Source organism: Symsagittifera roscoffensis, chromosome 10 (assembly GCF_963678635.1).
Source record: "Symsagittifera roscoffensis chromosome 10, txSymRosc1.1, whole genome shotgun sequence".
NCBI lineage: Eukaryota > Metazoa > Xenacoelomorpha > Acoela > Convolutidae > Symsagittifera > Symsagittifera roscoffensis.
In genome coordinates, this window is record NC_087071.1 from 9,865,014 (window position 1) to 9,882,914 (window position 17,901).

At 33.5% G+C, this 17,901-nt stretch overlaps 1 protein-coding gene across 1 annotated transcript in view; it reads right to left on the reverse strand.

Annotated features, from left to right (window-relative positions):
* Positions 1 to 5,639: 5,639 nt before the first annotated feature.
* Positions 5,640 to 17,901, reverse strand: part of LOC134854972 (neuronal acetylcholine receptor subunit alpha-7-like) — a 39,697-nt gene continuing 27,435 nt past the window's right edge. Inside the window, exons 4-9 of the mRNA XM_063871351.1 lie at positions 12,581 to 12,732; positions 11,730 to 11,922; positions 10,602 to 10,798; positions 10,035 to 10,271; positions 6,836 to 6,853; positions 5,640 to 5,977 (exon numbers count right to left, since the gene is read on the reverse strand). Of these exons, the coding sequence (XP_063727421.1) occupies positions 5,640 to 5,977; positions 6,836 to 6,853; positions 10,035 to 10,271; positions 10,602 to 10,798; positions 11,730 to 11,922; positions 12,581 to 12,732 (1,135 nt within the window). The remainder of the gene's footprint in view (positions 5,978 to 6,835; positions 6,854 to 10,034; positions 10,272 to 10,601; positions 10,799 to 11,729; positions 11,923 to 12,580; positions 12,733 to 17,901) is intronic.

The window sequence follows — 17,901 nt, forward strand, 5'->3', positions numbered from 1 at the left end:
CGAAAAGTACAAGAGGGGGCTTACAGAATTCTACATCTACTTAACGACATTAATTCTTCGACTGCAGGGCAAAGAATAAAAAAATATATTCAAATACTGAAAACTCGTTGTATTTGTTCCGACTTTCGATACGAAAGTAACGGAATATTTGTGCTCGCGGTTGGTTTTTTTTTCTTCAGACAAATTTCGACTTTTTAACTAGCCATTTTTGACGGAATTTTTTTTATATAATTCAAAAAGTATTGTTGTTTTGAGCTTAAATTTGAAAAGAAATTTCACTGTGATCATTTTTCGCAGAGTTATGAGGGTTTAAAGATTGCCATTTTGGCCATTTTGACCAATTTGGGACAATTAACGCGCGATATAATTCGCGCTATTAACGCGTAAGCGGAGATTTAATCCGTCTTATAAATCATTCCAAATTGGTTGAACGAAGCTTATTTGCCATAATTGATTTGTTAAAAGGAACTAAATCTCTCATTTTGTACTTTATATGGCGTATGGGGGGATGATTTTCATTAAAAAAATTTCAAATTTTAGAAAAAAATATTTTCATTTTATTTTATTTCGTTTAATTTTTTAATGCTATTACTGCTGCTCCATAAACCTTAAAAGGCAGTCGGAACATTCAGGGCTTCGCCCTGATACGAGCAGTCTTGTTTTATTTTAGGCAGACTCTCTAAAACTCGCTATATGATTTACTGTAGGTTGAAATTTATCCCGGTTGCTTTTTCCAGTAAAAATGGTTAATGGTTAATACGAAAGGGCTGATCAAGGATAAAATCAGACTAAAAAATTTCAGTATTGGTTCGGTACTGAGTCAGAATATTTCTAAGGCTTCTCACGTATGGTTCGATCATTAGCACCAATACGGGTCCGAAAAAGAATGGTTCGATCAGGCAATGCCAGACAATCAGATAATGCCAAGCAAACCTATTCTTATAACTCTCAGTGCTAACCCATTTCCATTTTTGTCTCGAAAAAAAAAATAAAATTTTACACTGTTTTTAGCATCTTTTTGATAATTTAAAGCCATGAGAGAGATTTTTCCGATGGTAACAACACATAACAAAAACTTTGAAATCAATTGGAAAATTACAAAATTCCAGTATTATTGCAGGAAAAAAACTATCAACAAAAACATTACTGGAGGGTACTGTTCTAGTTTTGCAACAGTACTGCGCTTTCTCGTTTCTCTCTTAATGTCCTGCAACCAGAAAATAAAAAGAGAAATAAAGAGATATTAATGAAAGCTTTTTTTCATTTGATGAAAACGAGAGCAAACTATCTTTCTTGTTTTGAGCTAGGAATATCAGTTTACTTTAAATTATTCGTAGATTACGTTGAAAAAGCTAGCTAATTAATCAAAAAAGTTTACAAAAACACCGCCATTTTTTTCAAAAGTTGAAACAAACAATTCTACCGCAAGGGAACCGAATAAAAGGTGATTTTTTTCACAGTATTTTAAAAATAATTTTTCAATTAATCTTAAACAAGGCAACTGAATTGAGAAAAACATCATTAGAAGTAGCTTTGGGTAAGGCAACAGCACAGAATCTGCCAGGTTTGGAGCACAAAAACAACAAAAAGCAACCCATGCTAGTTTAAAAAAAATGCTTTAAATATAATTCTTTAAGTTGTATCAATATTTTGTTACTACCTGATAGCGTAAATTTTATTACAAGCATTTGAATTCAAAAATTTTGAAACTGTTTGTCTTATAAAAAGAAAATTAAAGAGGATTTAGCTGAGTAAAACTAAAAAATCAGGCGGAAAGCTTATTTCTGCACAGTAGCGGGTTTGAAACTTTAATAAAAATACAAACTTCACAATATAAAATTTAGCCGAAAACTTATATTAGAAATAAAATAACGTTTTTTTTTTGTTTCAATTTGACTATCTCCCTTTCTGTAAGTGAAACGCCCTTCAATTTTTTGTGATTAAAAAAGTTGCTTTTAGCTTAAAAAAATTCCAAAACACTTGTTTTAAGTATCAACAAAAGCGTTTACTAAGTAAGATTCAAAGTTAAGCAAAAACAACAGATTGTTCAGATTCTACTGGTAAAACTTTAGAGCATCCGGACATCTTGTGAAACACAAAAGGTGTGACAAACGAACTAAATTTCTTCAGAATAATCGATTGAAACCTGAATCCCAGAACATTTTATGCAGTTCTGGGCTTAACATATCGCTGAGCTTTAACCAATGGTGTTTTTCTAATACTGCATTTAAAAATTACTTTAGAAATGTCAAGCTATGGGATGAAAAAAATAAAATATATATATATAAAGGTTTTTTCTAACGAACAATCTTGCGCATGATAGGCTTCGAAGTCCCACCAATATCAATTTTTTTTTTCTATATTGAAACTGCGATAGCGTCGGTAAACAATGTTTTTATTTTCGTTTCAGCAAAAACATGCTTAGGTTGCTGGATTAAAAAGTTGCTGGATGTTGAGCAGCCGAAAAAGTTTGAATATTGAATATATTTTTTTTGCTCTTTGAATTAGTATTTCGCCAAAAAATTTGATCAGTTTTCAATTTTCCAATTAATTCAAATTACATTTTCTAATTGATCTCAAAGTTTTTGTAAGAGCTCAATTTTTATTCAGAAACAATGCAAAACCAGCAAAAAATGAGGCAAAACTTTCTCGACCTGATTTTTTAAAATAGTTTTGTGTTTACCGCACTCTTTGTGGCGCGCTGAGAAGAAAGGGGAAGACAGTATGTCCCATTGTTCTCGAAACACAAGTCTTGTAAAATATATTGCACAAAATGTTTAGTTCTCAAATTTTCTGACAAAAGTTGCATCTATTTTGCAATATTTTTGCAAGATTTGCTTTCCATTTGCTTGAAATAAGCTTGATTCTGCAATCAAATGATTTTGTGGTATGTCAGTTCTTTTTGAAGCTTCTGTTATTCGCTAGCAGAGACTCTGCAAAATCTTAAAGCAAAATTGATGGAATTTGTTTTCCCTCAAGCGATGAAAACATAAAAACTTGCATGAATTTTCTAAGGATAAGTACATCAATTTTTGCGCAAAACTTCTAGAGATATATTCATCAATTTTTTTTCCAAACAAGTAGAATAGCATTTTAAATTGAAAAATAAATTGTGTAAGTTGTCAGAGGTCAGAAGTTTTTTCAACCCCTGTCTATTAAATTTTTGGCAAAAAAGTGAAAGTATGCAATTTCAGTAATTTGCGCAAAAGGCATAATTTATAGGTAATTAGAAAAAATTTTACGTGCTTCTTCTACTTCCTGCTAGAGTTTGCAAAATTGTTTCAAGATTTACCGTCCGAGTTGTACAATGAGCAAAATTCTCATCCCTCGGAAAAAATGCGAATTCATAAACTGACTATCAATGTCATCACTGATTTCTTGTCATTTTGCTAACATTTAAAGCTGAAGTCTCCCAAAGATTTTTTGAAAATAAGAACTGCCAGCGGAAGTTTGGAAACTTTTAAAAAGTTTTCTAGAGCTGTTTATATTTGAAGCCGTCGTTGTTTTGAAGGAGTTGCTTATCTTATGTGTGATGACTTGATTTGAAGCTGCGCAAGTGATTACACAAAAAAAGTCAGTGTCAAAAAAAGACAGTTTGTTGATTTTCCATTGGAAGCTGCACTAGGGTAATTTTTAAGCTTTTTTGCAGCAACCTGCTATTTTTGGTTCTATGTAGTTTTTGATTATTTTCAATTTTTTTGCAAAAACCAAAACTTTGCAGACTTGAAACATCCGGACGAAACAAATAACGTTTGAAAATTAATACGCGTTTTTCTGATACGGGGTTACCTTTAGTTTAAAATTTTTTGAAAACAAATGTTTTTTCGAGTTTCGGCAGTGTAGTAGGATACAATTTTCGTTTACTAAAGTCGGGCCCAAACTTTTATCCCAAAAACTACCGTTTTTGGTGGCTTTTTAGTGAATTACAAATCAAGCCAAAAATAGTAGATCAATTACCGACAAAACTATGTCAAAGTGGGCTTTTTGTAGCAAAAATTTGCATTTTATACAGTTTTGTTCAAAAATTTTGTTAAAAAAATCCAAGAAATGCCAATTCTACTATTCAAAACACCATTTTTTAAACTAATACATTTCTTTGAATAAAAAACATTCAAAAAAGCCAAATTTTCGAAGATTATTAGTGAAGTCTATTTTGTTTAGTCTTCCAAGTGTCTCATTTTGATATAATTTTTTGTCAGTAATTGAACCGATAGTTTTCATGTAAATTTAATTTTGACCGAAAAGAACCAAAAGATACTTTCGGGGAAAAAGTTGGTATCCAAATTTCGCAAATCAAATAGCATCAGTTGAGAAAAATGCGTTGCAGTTTTCAAGATAAATACGTGTTGTCCGGATAATTTATATCAACTTTCTAATGTACGAACTGTTAATTTTTTTTAGTAAAGGCAAAATGTACCACAAACTATCTCAGTAATTAAAATAGACTCTTATCGTGAACACAATGTGCATGTGAGAACTCAATGTCCTCCTAATTATTGTTCATGAGCTTCTTTTTACAGCCAACTCGGGGCCGAGCCAGCAATCAGTTGATTTTTTTGAAGCAATTTGAGTATAAGGTATGTCTGAGGCCCTTGATATTAAAGAATCGAGAAATTTACTAAAATTTCGATACTAAGGTTTTGATACTAAGCTTTCGATACAACTTTTGATGCTAAATTTTTTAGATTATAGTTATCCTTTGCTCAGGTTTTAAGAAAATTTCTGAATTTATCATAGAAAATGTTTTTTTTTTATTTTTTATCATGCATTACGAAGCCAAACTGTTGGATAGGCGCACAGTTTGGTGTCTGTACATCACTGGATTACAAAGACAAGTCCTTAAACTTTTCCAGAATGTAAGTGGATTTCACCTACAAGCTTGAACTGGAATCTGCGCCCAAAATGGTGGCAACGTAAGTTTTGTCGGCACATTAGCTTTATCGCGGATTCCGCAACGAGTTATTATAGCTAGTTGTTCCGGATTCCGCAAGTTTAAGTGTTTTCCGCAATTATAAGCGGATTCTGCTTACAACTTGCGGATAACGCGTACATTTTGCGGATTCTGCTTACAATTTGCGGATTCCGCTTACAGTTGCGGATTCCACGACAGCGTAATTTTACCGAACAATTGTTTTATTTTTTGTTTGCGGATTTCACAAACTGTCCTGGATTCCACAAATTTTAATGCGGATTTCGCAAAACAGCATAAGAGATCGAAGAATCATAGAAATGTTGTGGAACCCGCTTACCGGTCACAAAAAACACAGTTTGGCATAATCTGTGGGTTAAATCTTTTTGTGTACATTTACTTTGATTTGCAGACAAGTTGGACATTTTTGCGCGATCTTGTCATAACTTTGCTTTCGACTCCGCTTGCGACTATGCTTAGACCCTTTTTTGGTTATGTCACACTTTCGCGACTATGTTTATCTGTCCAACAATTATGATTTGTCAGCTTAATCTGTGAACTATAAAAAAAGAAATTCAATAGATTATTCTCGATTATATTAAATCTTTTTCATCAATCTTTGGCGTCATTTTTTAATGAAACATTTTAAAAGAAACTTAGATTTCAATTTATCAGCAAAATTTTAGTGCGTTTTTATAGTTATGTTTTGCTGCAGTTTTTTTAAATATTTTTAACTCGAATAATCATTATAAAACTCGAATGCCAAAATCATTGCTGACGTCAAAAGAAACACAATCAAAAAGACAATCAGCAAAAGTCGATCCACAATTTTGGCGATGAAGATCCACTGCATTTTTTTTTCGTCTCTTTTATAACTAGTATGAATAGTACTAGCCATGTACAAAGAACAGTGCTCTATTACGGCGAGTTTGTCAATTATAACTTCGATTGGGTCTTCTTTTATTTGGGCGATTTTGGGTGAAAATTGGGTCCGGGGTTGAAGTGAGTTTCGAAGGGAGCTGCTCCTGACACGTGAGTGTATTGCCAGTGCTGGCCCAAGAGTGTTCTCTGGAAAAATAAAAGGAGAGTTTTTAAAATAGAAACAGAGGATGGTCCAAGAGTTTCTTCGAGAGAGCTTGGGGGGGGGGGGTGAAGTTGTTTATAAGAGAACTTGTCAAAGCACTCAAAGAAATTATGATAAGCAAAATTCTCTTTCATCTCTTTTTGCGTGGATCTTATTAAATATTTATTCCCCTATTGAACCTTGTAATGAATCCCCCCTCCCTCTATTAAGAAAGAAAAGAACAGTTAAGCATATACGAATTTTGTACATTAAACGAGTCCCCCCAGTTAATGATCCTGAACATCAAATCTGCCCTCCAACAAAAAACCTTGTTGCAAACTTTTTGGAAAATTGAGCGATGATTGATGAATTTTTCTTGCCGGAAATACAGCCTTGAATTCAATTTCGAAAGAATACTTCATGAATACTCACCTGGAACCAATCATTGAAACAGGGGCAGATTTAGGGGAGGGGGGCGGGGGCGGACGTTTCTTCTTCAGGGATTTGACCCCCTGCCGACCCAAAGGGTCCCCCCTTTGGTACTTTTAAGAAATCCAGTTTTGGCCGACCAACCCTAAAATTTTTCTGAAGGCGCCTTTGGCGCCAACATATACTAATTTTTTTTGGGGGGGGGGCGCTTTTTTTGGTCAAAATTTTCCAAAAAGTGCCTAAAAATAACTTTTTTGGACTGTTTTTTTTTTCAAAGTTTCACCTGCGCCCCCCCCCCCCCTCGAGAGAAATCCTAGATCCACCCCTGCAATTAAATATGCAATTTTGTCAAATAATTTATAGTTAGTGAGCATAGCAGTACCCTTCATACTTTTTAAATTTGTTAACAATCATATTAAGTTGTTATAAGTTACCTGGACGATTATGAATACCTAAAACAAATCAACATTTTTTCCTAACTTTACATTAAACTCTTGGTTGAAATGGGACCACCGATTAATTGAATAACATTGCAAAAATATAACGCGATGCTTAACACAAAGTATTTTCTCTTTTCCGAAATTCAGTTCTGAAAAACTATTTCAGCAGTGTCATATGCAATGAAATTTTCCCGCACCGGAGTTCCATGGATAATGTTCGATTATAATGGAAAATGGGCTCTTTTCCAGTCCCCCCTGTTCAAAATACCGAGTTTTGAGTATGTTTTACGTGTTATTACGTAATGAGATAACTTTGATAATTTCTTCTCAAAAAATACAATATAATTGATTATAATCTATTATAATGGATTAAAATGATTTAAAAAATTCAATAAATATAGTCCATTTTTCGGATTGCTTGGCGAACAAGTCAACGTTTCTGAACAAATTTGATTTTCATACTTTATAGCAAGAAAATAGGCACTCAGTCATAATAGCAAGTAAAAGAATATTAAACAAAAATTTTCAAGTAAGGGCGAAAAAAAGAGCCGGTTTGGTGCAAAAACAACTGTTGAGGGCGTGGGCTAAATTTTTGCTGGGTGGGAGAGGGGGGTTTATAGTGGTATAAACATAAAATTCTTTTGCAGTTTATTTTCATACCTAGAATTAAATACGTGCATCTTTATTAAGTGACTCATCCCGTACTGACAAAAATGGATCAAAGACTCAAAAACATCTGATTCGATTTGATTTAAACTTGAATTAATTTGATTCAAAATGTAATTTGAAAAGCCCATTTTAAACCCATTTTTGTCAGCTTATTGTTCGGACATTTTAAACGAAAGTTACTGATTATTTGAGCTCGGGATGGGTTTATTCTTCAGACTAACTTCGACTTTTTAACTAGCCATTTTCTGACGAATTTTATCATTCAAAAGATATTGTTTTCATGGGCTTAAACTTGAAAAGATATTTCACCTCTGATTATTTTTTTACAGCTGGGCATTTTGGCCAATTTGGGGCAATTAACGCGCGATATTAATCCGTCTTAAAATTGTTCCAAACTGGTTGAAGCAAGGTTGTTTGCCATAATGGGTTTGATCTAGGAGCGAAATATATCACTTTGTACTGTATATGGCGTGTAGGGGGATAGTTTTGACAAAAAATCTCAAACGTTTTAACAATAATTTCATTTTTTAATTATCACATGTGTTTTTTTTTTCATATTATTACCGCTCAATATACCTCTTCACGAACTTTCAGGGCTTTGCCTTGATACGAGCAGTCTTGTTTGGATTTCAATTCATACAATTTTTAATAAGAACAAAAACGCTTTAAATAGATTTAATTCGGTATTTGTCTACATTTTTTAGGCAATCAAGTCGATTTTTTTGCCATTTTAAAATTCCATTGAATCCATCCTGAATCATTTTACGTATCTAATTGAGCTTTCGTAAATCAGTTTCTTACCGTTTTATCTGTGTAAAAAACGATTTAATTGAACTTAAATCTCAAGTTTAACAGTGCGGGGTCGTTTTCAATCAATGGCTCTGATATCAAAAGTATCTAAAATGTCTAAAACCATCAACTTGACATATTTGTTGAGCTTCAAATTAGTAGAATTTTTGTTCCATCGGGCTATTTTTTGACACTGTTTCGAAATTAAAGAAAAAGCAAACTTCATACATAAGAAAAAGAAAATTTCTTATAACAATTTTCAGTCAAAAAAGAAATTCGAACTTGAAAAATTATGCGAGCAAAGCGAGCTGTCTTCTCTGTTTTCCATTAAGCGTTTCTTACTTTTGAAATATGAACAGTTAGATGAAAGTTTCAAAGTTTTCCAATTTGAAAACGTACCCAAAAATTTGAAAAATCGATTACATTTTTTCGCAGAATTTTAAAGCTTCTTTTTTGTGCAAATCATAAGTAAAAGAGCGTTAATATAAATACCACAATTGAACCAATATGCGTTTTTTTGAAGTATATAAAATTGGAGAGGAGAAAATACACAAAATCATTACGAGGCCAAACTGAGCATTTTGTAAATTGTAAGCGGATTCCGCAATAAGAACGCTCCCTTTGTTCTTCTTTTGTTCTTTCATTTTCTTTGATCGTTCCGGCAAAGTTTTAACATGCTCAAAGACTTGTCTCTGGAATCCAGGAGTATACAGACACAAAATTGTGCGCCAATCCAGTGCACAGTTTGGCCTCGTAATGATGCGACTTAGCTTTTTAGAGGTCGTGAAGCGGCAGAAAAACAAATGAAGGCTGCAAAAAAAAAAGCTGCAATGTAGAAAAAGCTTTAAAATGTTGCAGCTTTTCCCCCCATCCTATGATTACTTTATGATTCCTAAATTAACAAAAGCAAAATTACACAATGATTCTTGGATTTGATCACAGGTTGGCAAAAAGTCCCAATCTTAGAACTTGATTTATAGGAAACTTACAGCTTCCTGTAAAATTAGGTTCTGAAAATTTTAAAAATTGAAGAATATTTTTATAAGAAAGTCGCAAGATAGTGAATTGCCTTACAATAAAGCTATAAGATACGAATTTTTTCCAACAATAGTTTTCTAAACTATTTTTCATCACGTTTTTTTGGAGATTCTTATCTGTTCTGCGCTGTCGCAAAAGTGCAAAATTATCCGTTGTCGCAGAGTAAGTTTACGGAAAATCACAAGCCAAACTTCATAATTCGCCAAATGAGTTGACCGAAGTAACTGGACAATCTATACCCGGACAAGGAATGCACAAAAACTTTTTATTCTTATGATTTTCATTAAAAATTCATTTGGCTTTTGTGATCTTTCAAAGGTTTTTGAAAAATTTTCTCGGTTTACTCTATGCAGTTAAAAAAGTTCACCGTATTTTTTCTGGCTGTCAATTAAGCGATATATCCGGGACGAATACTGGATGTGTACTCTTTCGTACACAAACAAAGCTACAGCAAAGTAAGTTTTGCCCCTCTTAAAAATGTCGGTAAACTTGATTGTTAACGTCTATTGCATAGTCAAAAAGTTTAAGATTGTGTCAAGTTCTTATATCCAGAAAAAAAACCATTAAAGACACTTTTTTCTCTTGCTTCTCAAATATTTTAGAAAAAGGCAGATTTTTAATAAAATCTACAACATTTATAATATTGGACAATTCAACTTTTTAAAAATCTTTCTAATATCATCTATCAATTTCTTACCGAAAGCAGTAGTTAAACTATCTTTCTGGTTAGCCACAGTTGAAGCATCTATTCCCAAATGAGGAGCCAGCTTATCAAACGCCACATGCTTTACCCTGGACGACATGGACTGAGAATCGGATTTGGTCCTGTCGGGGTTCGAACCCATCTCCCTAGCGTGGAAGTGCATGTTGATAATGGCGACTGAGAAGACCATGGAGATGCTGACTGTTAGCATATTGGCCACAAAATAAATGCCTATAAAATAAAATGAGTTTTTTTGTTTCTTAGAAACGAACCTTACCTTTCAATGAGTTGTAGTTTTTTCGCGCAAAACATAACTCAACTTAAGTAAAAATAAAATGCTTTGATAGCGTTTTGCGATTTTTTTCTGATAGCGTCATGCTTTTTTTTTTATTTTGTTTTTTTTTCCCGCAAATTGTACGCTTTGCAGATTTATAAAATATTTTAAACAAAAAAACTTTGAAATTTTTGTTGGATTAAAGTCTTGTAAAAATTATTAAGTGTTGTAAGATCATAACTAACTAAGTAACTAACTTAGTTAAAACTCCAATATTAATAACTAACTGAGTAGTGGCATATCTTTTGAGTTAGCGGGCAGTTTCTCTGACACAGAGACCATGAGAATGAGGAGAGACAACAGCACCATCACAGCTAGAGTGGCCTTCTCACCACTCTCGGCTGGGAGAAGGAAGGTCATGAGCGACAAGACCATAATTAGAGAGGAGGGGACGAACAGGTAGAAAAGATAGTAGAGGGGACGTCTGTTTAAAATAACAAAGTTGCTGATAGATTTTTCCTCGTTAAACAAACAAAGATAGATGATAGATTTTTCCTCATTTAATTTGAAGTTACATTTATTAGACTTAGGGTATCTAGATATAAAAAAAATAAATTTAAAACTTTTTAAATTAAATTTCAAAATTATGTTTTACTAGATTAAACATTATATTTGAAACAACCATGTTTTAAAGTTTTTTTGAAGGTTCGTTCTAGACAAGGAACTCATTTGATGATTTTTATGGACTCCAGGGATGGACTTCCATGGACAGGTAACCCGGGTTTTGGGCCTTTAGTTTTATGACAAGGAAGTTCAAATGAGGGATAGGGCTATAATGAGAAAGAGGAAGCGGAGAAAAAGAATTAGCGTATTAGTGGAAAGAACGCCTGTTATAAACAAAATATAAGTTAGTATGATTCATCAACAAGGGAAAGGGCCGACATACGCGCTATTCAGAGTTTCATGGAGAACCGCTGTTGTGCCCAGCAGCGGATTTAGGGGGGGGGGGACGAACCTCCCCCCGCCCTTCAGGGATTCGACCCCTGCAGACCCAAAGGGTCCCCCTTTTGTACTATTTTGAGATAGCTATTTTTTGGATGACTGACCCTAAAATTTTTCTAAAGGCGCCTTTGGCACCAAAATATTTTAATTTTGAGATGGAAGCGCGCGCAGATAAAACGTGACTTTTTAGGTCAAAAATTTCCAAAAAGTGCATTAAAGCACCTTTTTTAGCCTATTTTTTCACTAGTTCGCCTCCGGCGCAAAAAATTTGGTCAAAATAGGGCCTTTATAGCTCAGAAAACAATTTTGTTGACGTAAAAAACATGTCGGCAAAGTTTTGCGAGATAACAAAAATGTAGTGTTTCAAATTTGCGATATTTACTTTTTAATTTTGTTATGAGAAAAATGCAGACCTTTCAATCACTATTCTGAACTGCAAGTGATAATGTGACGCATTGCTCTTCTCATAATAGACAAGACTCTCTTTAAAAGTAGTATTCTTCACACTCCACTCTCCGCTGTCATGAGTGGATGAGAGATCGAATCCCGCCTGGGTCTTGGTTGTTAAACGCAGTTTGTCACTCGTATAAGTCCACGAAACAAGGTCTGAAGCAATCATTTATTTGTTTTTTTAATTTCTTATAGATGAAAAATTTCTTCTTGATTTTTTTGTGGGTGGCTACTGAGGGTGGTTTTTTGCAGTGCTTAGGTTCTGAAAAATTAATTTCAAAGCTGCAAGTTTAGAAATTTTTAGTAGTTGGTGTCAAAACAAAAGGTGTCAGAAAAGAAAATAGGAAATCAGGTGAGGTTCCGAAATTTTTCCAAAATTTTTGATGAAACAAACAACTGTTTTATTAAAAAATATATTGTTACCTACAATTCTCATAATATGAGAATTTTATTATTATAATAATTTATTCCTGTGAAATGCAAATTTTGTTGAGCAAAGCTCTTTTTTTGCAAGCCAAGGTCATTTTTTTTGCGTTTAGAACTTTCACGTGGTACCACTATTGCAGACGAAATCAGTCAAGCTGTGGTTGACCTGAAGCTAGAGGTCAAGTGAGGGCTCGTCCTCACACTCTATCATTGCCATGGCAGGGGATCGATTACACAATCTGACGATTTCAATGTGAACGCCTGCCTTACCACTATGCTAGGTGATTCTTTTGATATTTTTCGGAAGCAAAATCATGGAATTGTATGAGTAGTCTTTTCGGTTTATGAAAGTCAACCCCGTTACATATAAAATTATTTTCCTTCTTACCCAGTTTGCACTTCTGTCGATCGTACGGGAAGAACTTGACCCTGATGGGGCAGGAGACATGTCTCATTGAGGGGGAGTTCCACTTCACTTCTCCCGTGTGCCTCACCTGCAGGGGAATCATTGTGTCCAGAGGACGTGTGAATTCAGCCACGCTAAACACGAGCAAAAGGTGATTTTCGATGAAAATTAGAAAAATAGCCACGCTAAACTTGAACAAAACTGATTTTTGATATAAAAAAAAACACGCTAAAAGTGAACAAAACTGATCTTTGATGAAAAATAGAAGTGAAAAAAACATTGCTTCATAAAAAAACCGATACAAATTTTAAAAAAAACCTAACAATCTTCCACAAAGTTTACTCTTGCCACGCTAAAGGGGACCTTGTGGAATATTTTTAATCAATTTTTTTAAAAAAAATAAAACGAGGCTTGCATCATATTTTATTTTGGGTAGGAGGGGAAGGGGGTTCATTTTGATTGTATATCAATAATCTTCAACAAAACCTTGCATCATAAAAAAAACTTAAATATATTTTAAAAACCTATACAATCTTCCACAATGTTTACTTTTGCCACAAAAAGCAAACATAGTAAGCAAACCTCGTTTTGGAATTCTGCAATTTAATTGTATAATGATAAATAATTTTCCAGTTCCAAGCGTTAATAATCGATTATATCACAATTTTAGTACCAGTCGTACTAAAATTGAGAAAAAACCGATTTTACTTAATTAATAATCAATTATAAATCTCTCTTTTAAAAATCAAATTATAATTAGTTATAATCGATTATTCATTCGTCGATTTTTCGATACCATAATCTTCAATTATAATTTATTATAATCCATTCTTTTTATTCAATTTTCTAATTCATTAGTTTTGCACAAAGATCCATTATAATTGATTATTATTGATTATAATCCCTTTTGTTTGTCCATTTTGTCTTCGAAGGTGCATCTAAATTGCTTATATTTTGTGCTATTTGTAGACGTTGGTTTCTATGAAAAACGACAAAAATGTTTTTAAAATTTTCCAATCATTTCAAATTTATAAGGTTTTTTTTTCATTTCTTCCCCATTAGAGTTATTTTGTGATGAATATTTTAAGCTTTTTTAACCACCAAAACATCAGCAAATTGATTTAGTTTCATGATTGATTCAAAAAATTTATTTTTCATCTACCGCGGGTTCCTTTCCACTAATAAGAAAGAATCTCTATGAAACTTTTGTTTCGTGATAAAACTTCGTTATCAGATAAACCAAAGTATTCAGAAGATTTCTCTTTTAGAGATTTTCTTTTTGACACAAAAATAATAACCTATAAGATATATTTCGAATATAGTTTTAAATTGACAAAATTTTGGCAAAATAAGAGATTATAATCAATTATAATCGATTATATTTGATTTTAAGGGTTTTTTGTAACAACAGTAATCAATTATAACCTTTTGGAAAATATCACGATTATAATCGATTAGAAATCCTTTAAACTTCTAGTTTTGGTAATTATAATCAATTATAATTTTCAAAAAATCATCAAAGTAATCCGTTATAACCGATTACTTACATCTAAACTTGGATGCGAGCACAATGAACATTTAAAAAATTATTGATGAGATTGAAACATAAAAACGATGCATTGTTTCAAAACGGGAGATTTTTTTCATGCATCAAAGTTAATTTTTTTTGGGAGTTGGGATGAAAAATGCAACCTAAAAATGAACTAAAAAAGGTTTGTTGATCAAAAATACCTCCTCAAGTAAAAAACAACGATTCAGATGGTGTAAGCAACAAAACATTTTCGTAAACGTTTACGTTGCTTCATGGAAAACTTTTTTTTATTGCTGAGTCTGCCAGACTGAACATGAACAAACTGGTGGACATTTGATTGAGTTTTAAAGGCAAGTTTCAAAATCAGGGACAAATCTGGATTTTTTTTTGCGTGGACTTTTTGAAAAACAGGCCAAAATCGCGTTTTTAGGCATTTTAAAAAAATTTTTGACCAAAAATTCTAACATTCCCCCCCCCCCCCCTAAAAATCCGCTACTGATCAGACTTAAGTTTCAAAGTTTCGTAACAACAAAAAAACGGCTGGTTATTATTTAACAAAACATATATAACTTGAGGGAGAGGGAGAGAAATGTTTTTTAAGTAGGGCTGGGCGGAAAATCAGCCAAACTATAATGGAATAAGAGAAAGAACCGGATAATTGTTGATTACAAAAATAAACATCTAAAACTTTAAGAGCTTTTCATTCTAAGAATGATTTCAGAACCGGGTGAAATCGGTTCTGACAAGTCGGTTTTAAAAAATAATAAAACGCACGCTATTCATGGCAAACTCGCAAAAATGACATCAATTCAACCTTGCGATGAAATTCAAAACGATGACAGGAAACCTCTAGGGCGACAATAGGTAAGAGGTGACAACACGAAAAGGCGACAGTTCGTAACAGGAGAAATTTTGTGACAAGGTTTTGCCAAGAAGGACAGGCTCCGCTGCATCTACATCCGACACGATAGCAATAATACGTGTAAATCAGTGTTCAACGCCCAAAATAATCATAATCGACCAATTCCCACCCTAATTAAATGGATGATACACTGTTCAAAAATTGACTTACTGTTAAAAATTATGAAGTAGAAATAAGTGAAATCAAATTGTCGCTTTTCTTCTCAATTAGAAAAGTATCACGAAGTCCAAAAGACTTAGAGTATCCACACAATAGGCAGATATCTAATTAAGAACTGCAAGTAATAAAAGTAACCTAACTAACAAAAAAATTCACAATGTTCCTAACGGCAGGGAGATTTGCTTCTGTTAGCACTGAATGGAAGCCAATATAACAATTATACTCCATACTCGCTTCAACACACGGGCGACAGAAATTTGAAACAAATTAATCAAAGCTTACTATGGGCAGCAAGGAATTCATAAGAGTTTTGTACAGTTCATTTTATTTATACAAAATAACTTATACAAAATCGTTCCTAACACTTCTCTATCTCTTATAAATCAGATTGGTACAATTGGTAAAAATTAAAACTATTTGAGGTAAATTGATAACAACAAACAAAATCGAAATTGGGTGAGTTCCCGGTGGTTTGAAACAAAAAAAAAACCTAATTTCGCACCAATTTTAAGAAATTTTGACAGTTTGAGTTTATGGAAATTTCTATGCTCTGTTGATTTCATTATGGAAGGAATTTGCAGCTGCCCTGGTTTCTGTGTCGATTACTGATGAACTATCGTTAAGTTGATTCAATGTCGATCCTCCATTTCAGCTGAAAACAATTCTGTCTCTATTATGTGTGGGTCCATCAAAGAATTAGAGAGGCAATATCTTCGGTAGTTTCCGCTATCAGGATTTTTGATCAGAAATCTGTCTGAATGGAGTGATGAAATCTGAGGAAGATTTGATCTTGTGCAGGCCTAGCGGTGCTTTTTCTGGAAGTCTTTTAATTGCATTACAAGAGCCGTTTTTCATCTGAGACTTCTACAGAAAGCTCTCTACTAATATTGGGTCTGCAGCTAAGCCATTGACGATATGCGTTGGGTTTTTTTTATAAGGTTGATGGTCCAACGTTGAATGAAAAGATGGATCTAGAGAGCTTTCAGACATAAAAGTTTGGATATCGGAGCTACCTTATGAATCCCCTCCCAGGTAGTCACAACAAACATTGTCCAATTGTCTAAATCTATGAACAATGACTTCATGTCTTTTTGTCGGCGATGTTTTTTCCTCTTGCCCGCTAAATTAGACTTGTCAATCACTGGTTCAAAAACACTTTCAATTTTTATTATAGTCTTAGTTTTTTTGGTCTGAAAGCTAAGTCCCATTTCTTGATAATATGCCTGTTTTCGAGTATCACTGTGTTATGGATTCAATAGGCAGATATCTAATTAAGAACTGCAAGTAATAAAAGTAACCTAACTAACAAAAAAATTCACAATGTTCCTAACGGAGACTTACTTCTGTAGCACTGAATGGAAGCCAATATAACAATTATAATCCATTCTCGCTTCAACCCATGGGCGACAGAAATTTGAAACAAAAGAATCAAAGCTTACTATGGGCAGCAAGGAATTCATAAGAGTTTTGTACAATTGATTTTTTTATACAAAATAACTTAAACAAAATCGTTCCGAACACTTCTGCATCTCGTTCCATTCAGAATGGTAAAATTGGTAAAAATGAAAACTATTTGAGGTAAATTGATAACAACAAACAAAATCAAAATTGGGTGAGTTCCCGGTGGTTTGAAACAAAAAAAATCTAATTTTAAGAAATTTCGACAGTTTGAGTTTATGGAAATTTCTATGCTCTGTTGATTTCATTGTGGAAGGAGTTTGCAGCTGCCCTGGTTTCTGTGTCGATTACTGATTACCTATCTGCAAATTGATTGAATGTCGCGCCTCCATTTCAGCTGAAAACAATTCTGTCTCTATCATGTTAGGGTCCATCAAAGAATTAGAGAGGCAGTATCTTCGGTAGTTTTCGCTATCAGGGATTCGTGATGAGAAATCTGTCTGAATGGAGTGATGAAATCTGAGGGAGATTTTAACTTGTGCAGGCCAAGCAGGGCTTTTTCTGGAGTACTTTTTAATTGCATACAAGAGCTGTTTTTCATCTGATACTTCTGCGAAAAGCTCTCTACTGATATCAGGTCTGCAGCTAAGCCATTGGCGATATGCATTGGGTTTTTTTATAAGGTTGATGGTCCAACGTTGAATGAAGAGATGGATCTAGAGAGCTTTCAGACTTAAAAATTTGGATATCGGAGCTACCTTATGAATCCCCTCCCAGGTAGTCACAACAAACATTGTCCAATTGTCTAAATCTATGAATAATGACTTCATGTCTTTTTGTCGGCGATGTTTTTTCCTCTTGCCCGCTAAATTAGACTTGTCAATCACTGGTTCAAAAACACTTTCAATTTTTGTTATAGTCTTAGTTTTTTTGGTCTGAAAGCTAAGTTCCATTTCTTGATAATGTGCCTGTTTTCGAGAATTACTGTGTTATCAGTCTCGTTTAAAAATCTCCCTCCCAAAAATTTGAAGTATGGTTGTCTTTAATTAAATTAAGCTTTTTTTATACCACCTATCAACTCGTGAGAAAGTATTTGATATCGCAGCTCTCTTTGTAACGACTGCCTATGAATCCGTGTGGTTGCTCTCACATCTTTTTACTTCCCTTATGATTTTCTAAGGTACACTTCTTCTATTATCCGACCTTTCTTGTGCTTTTGTATTTGACATGATTGACCTCTTTTTATCAAATTCATTTAAAGTTAGAAAGTTTTTTCTCTTGAAAAAGTGTTTC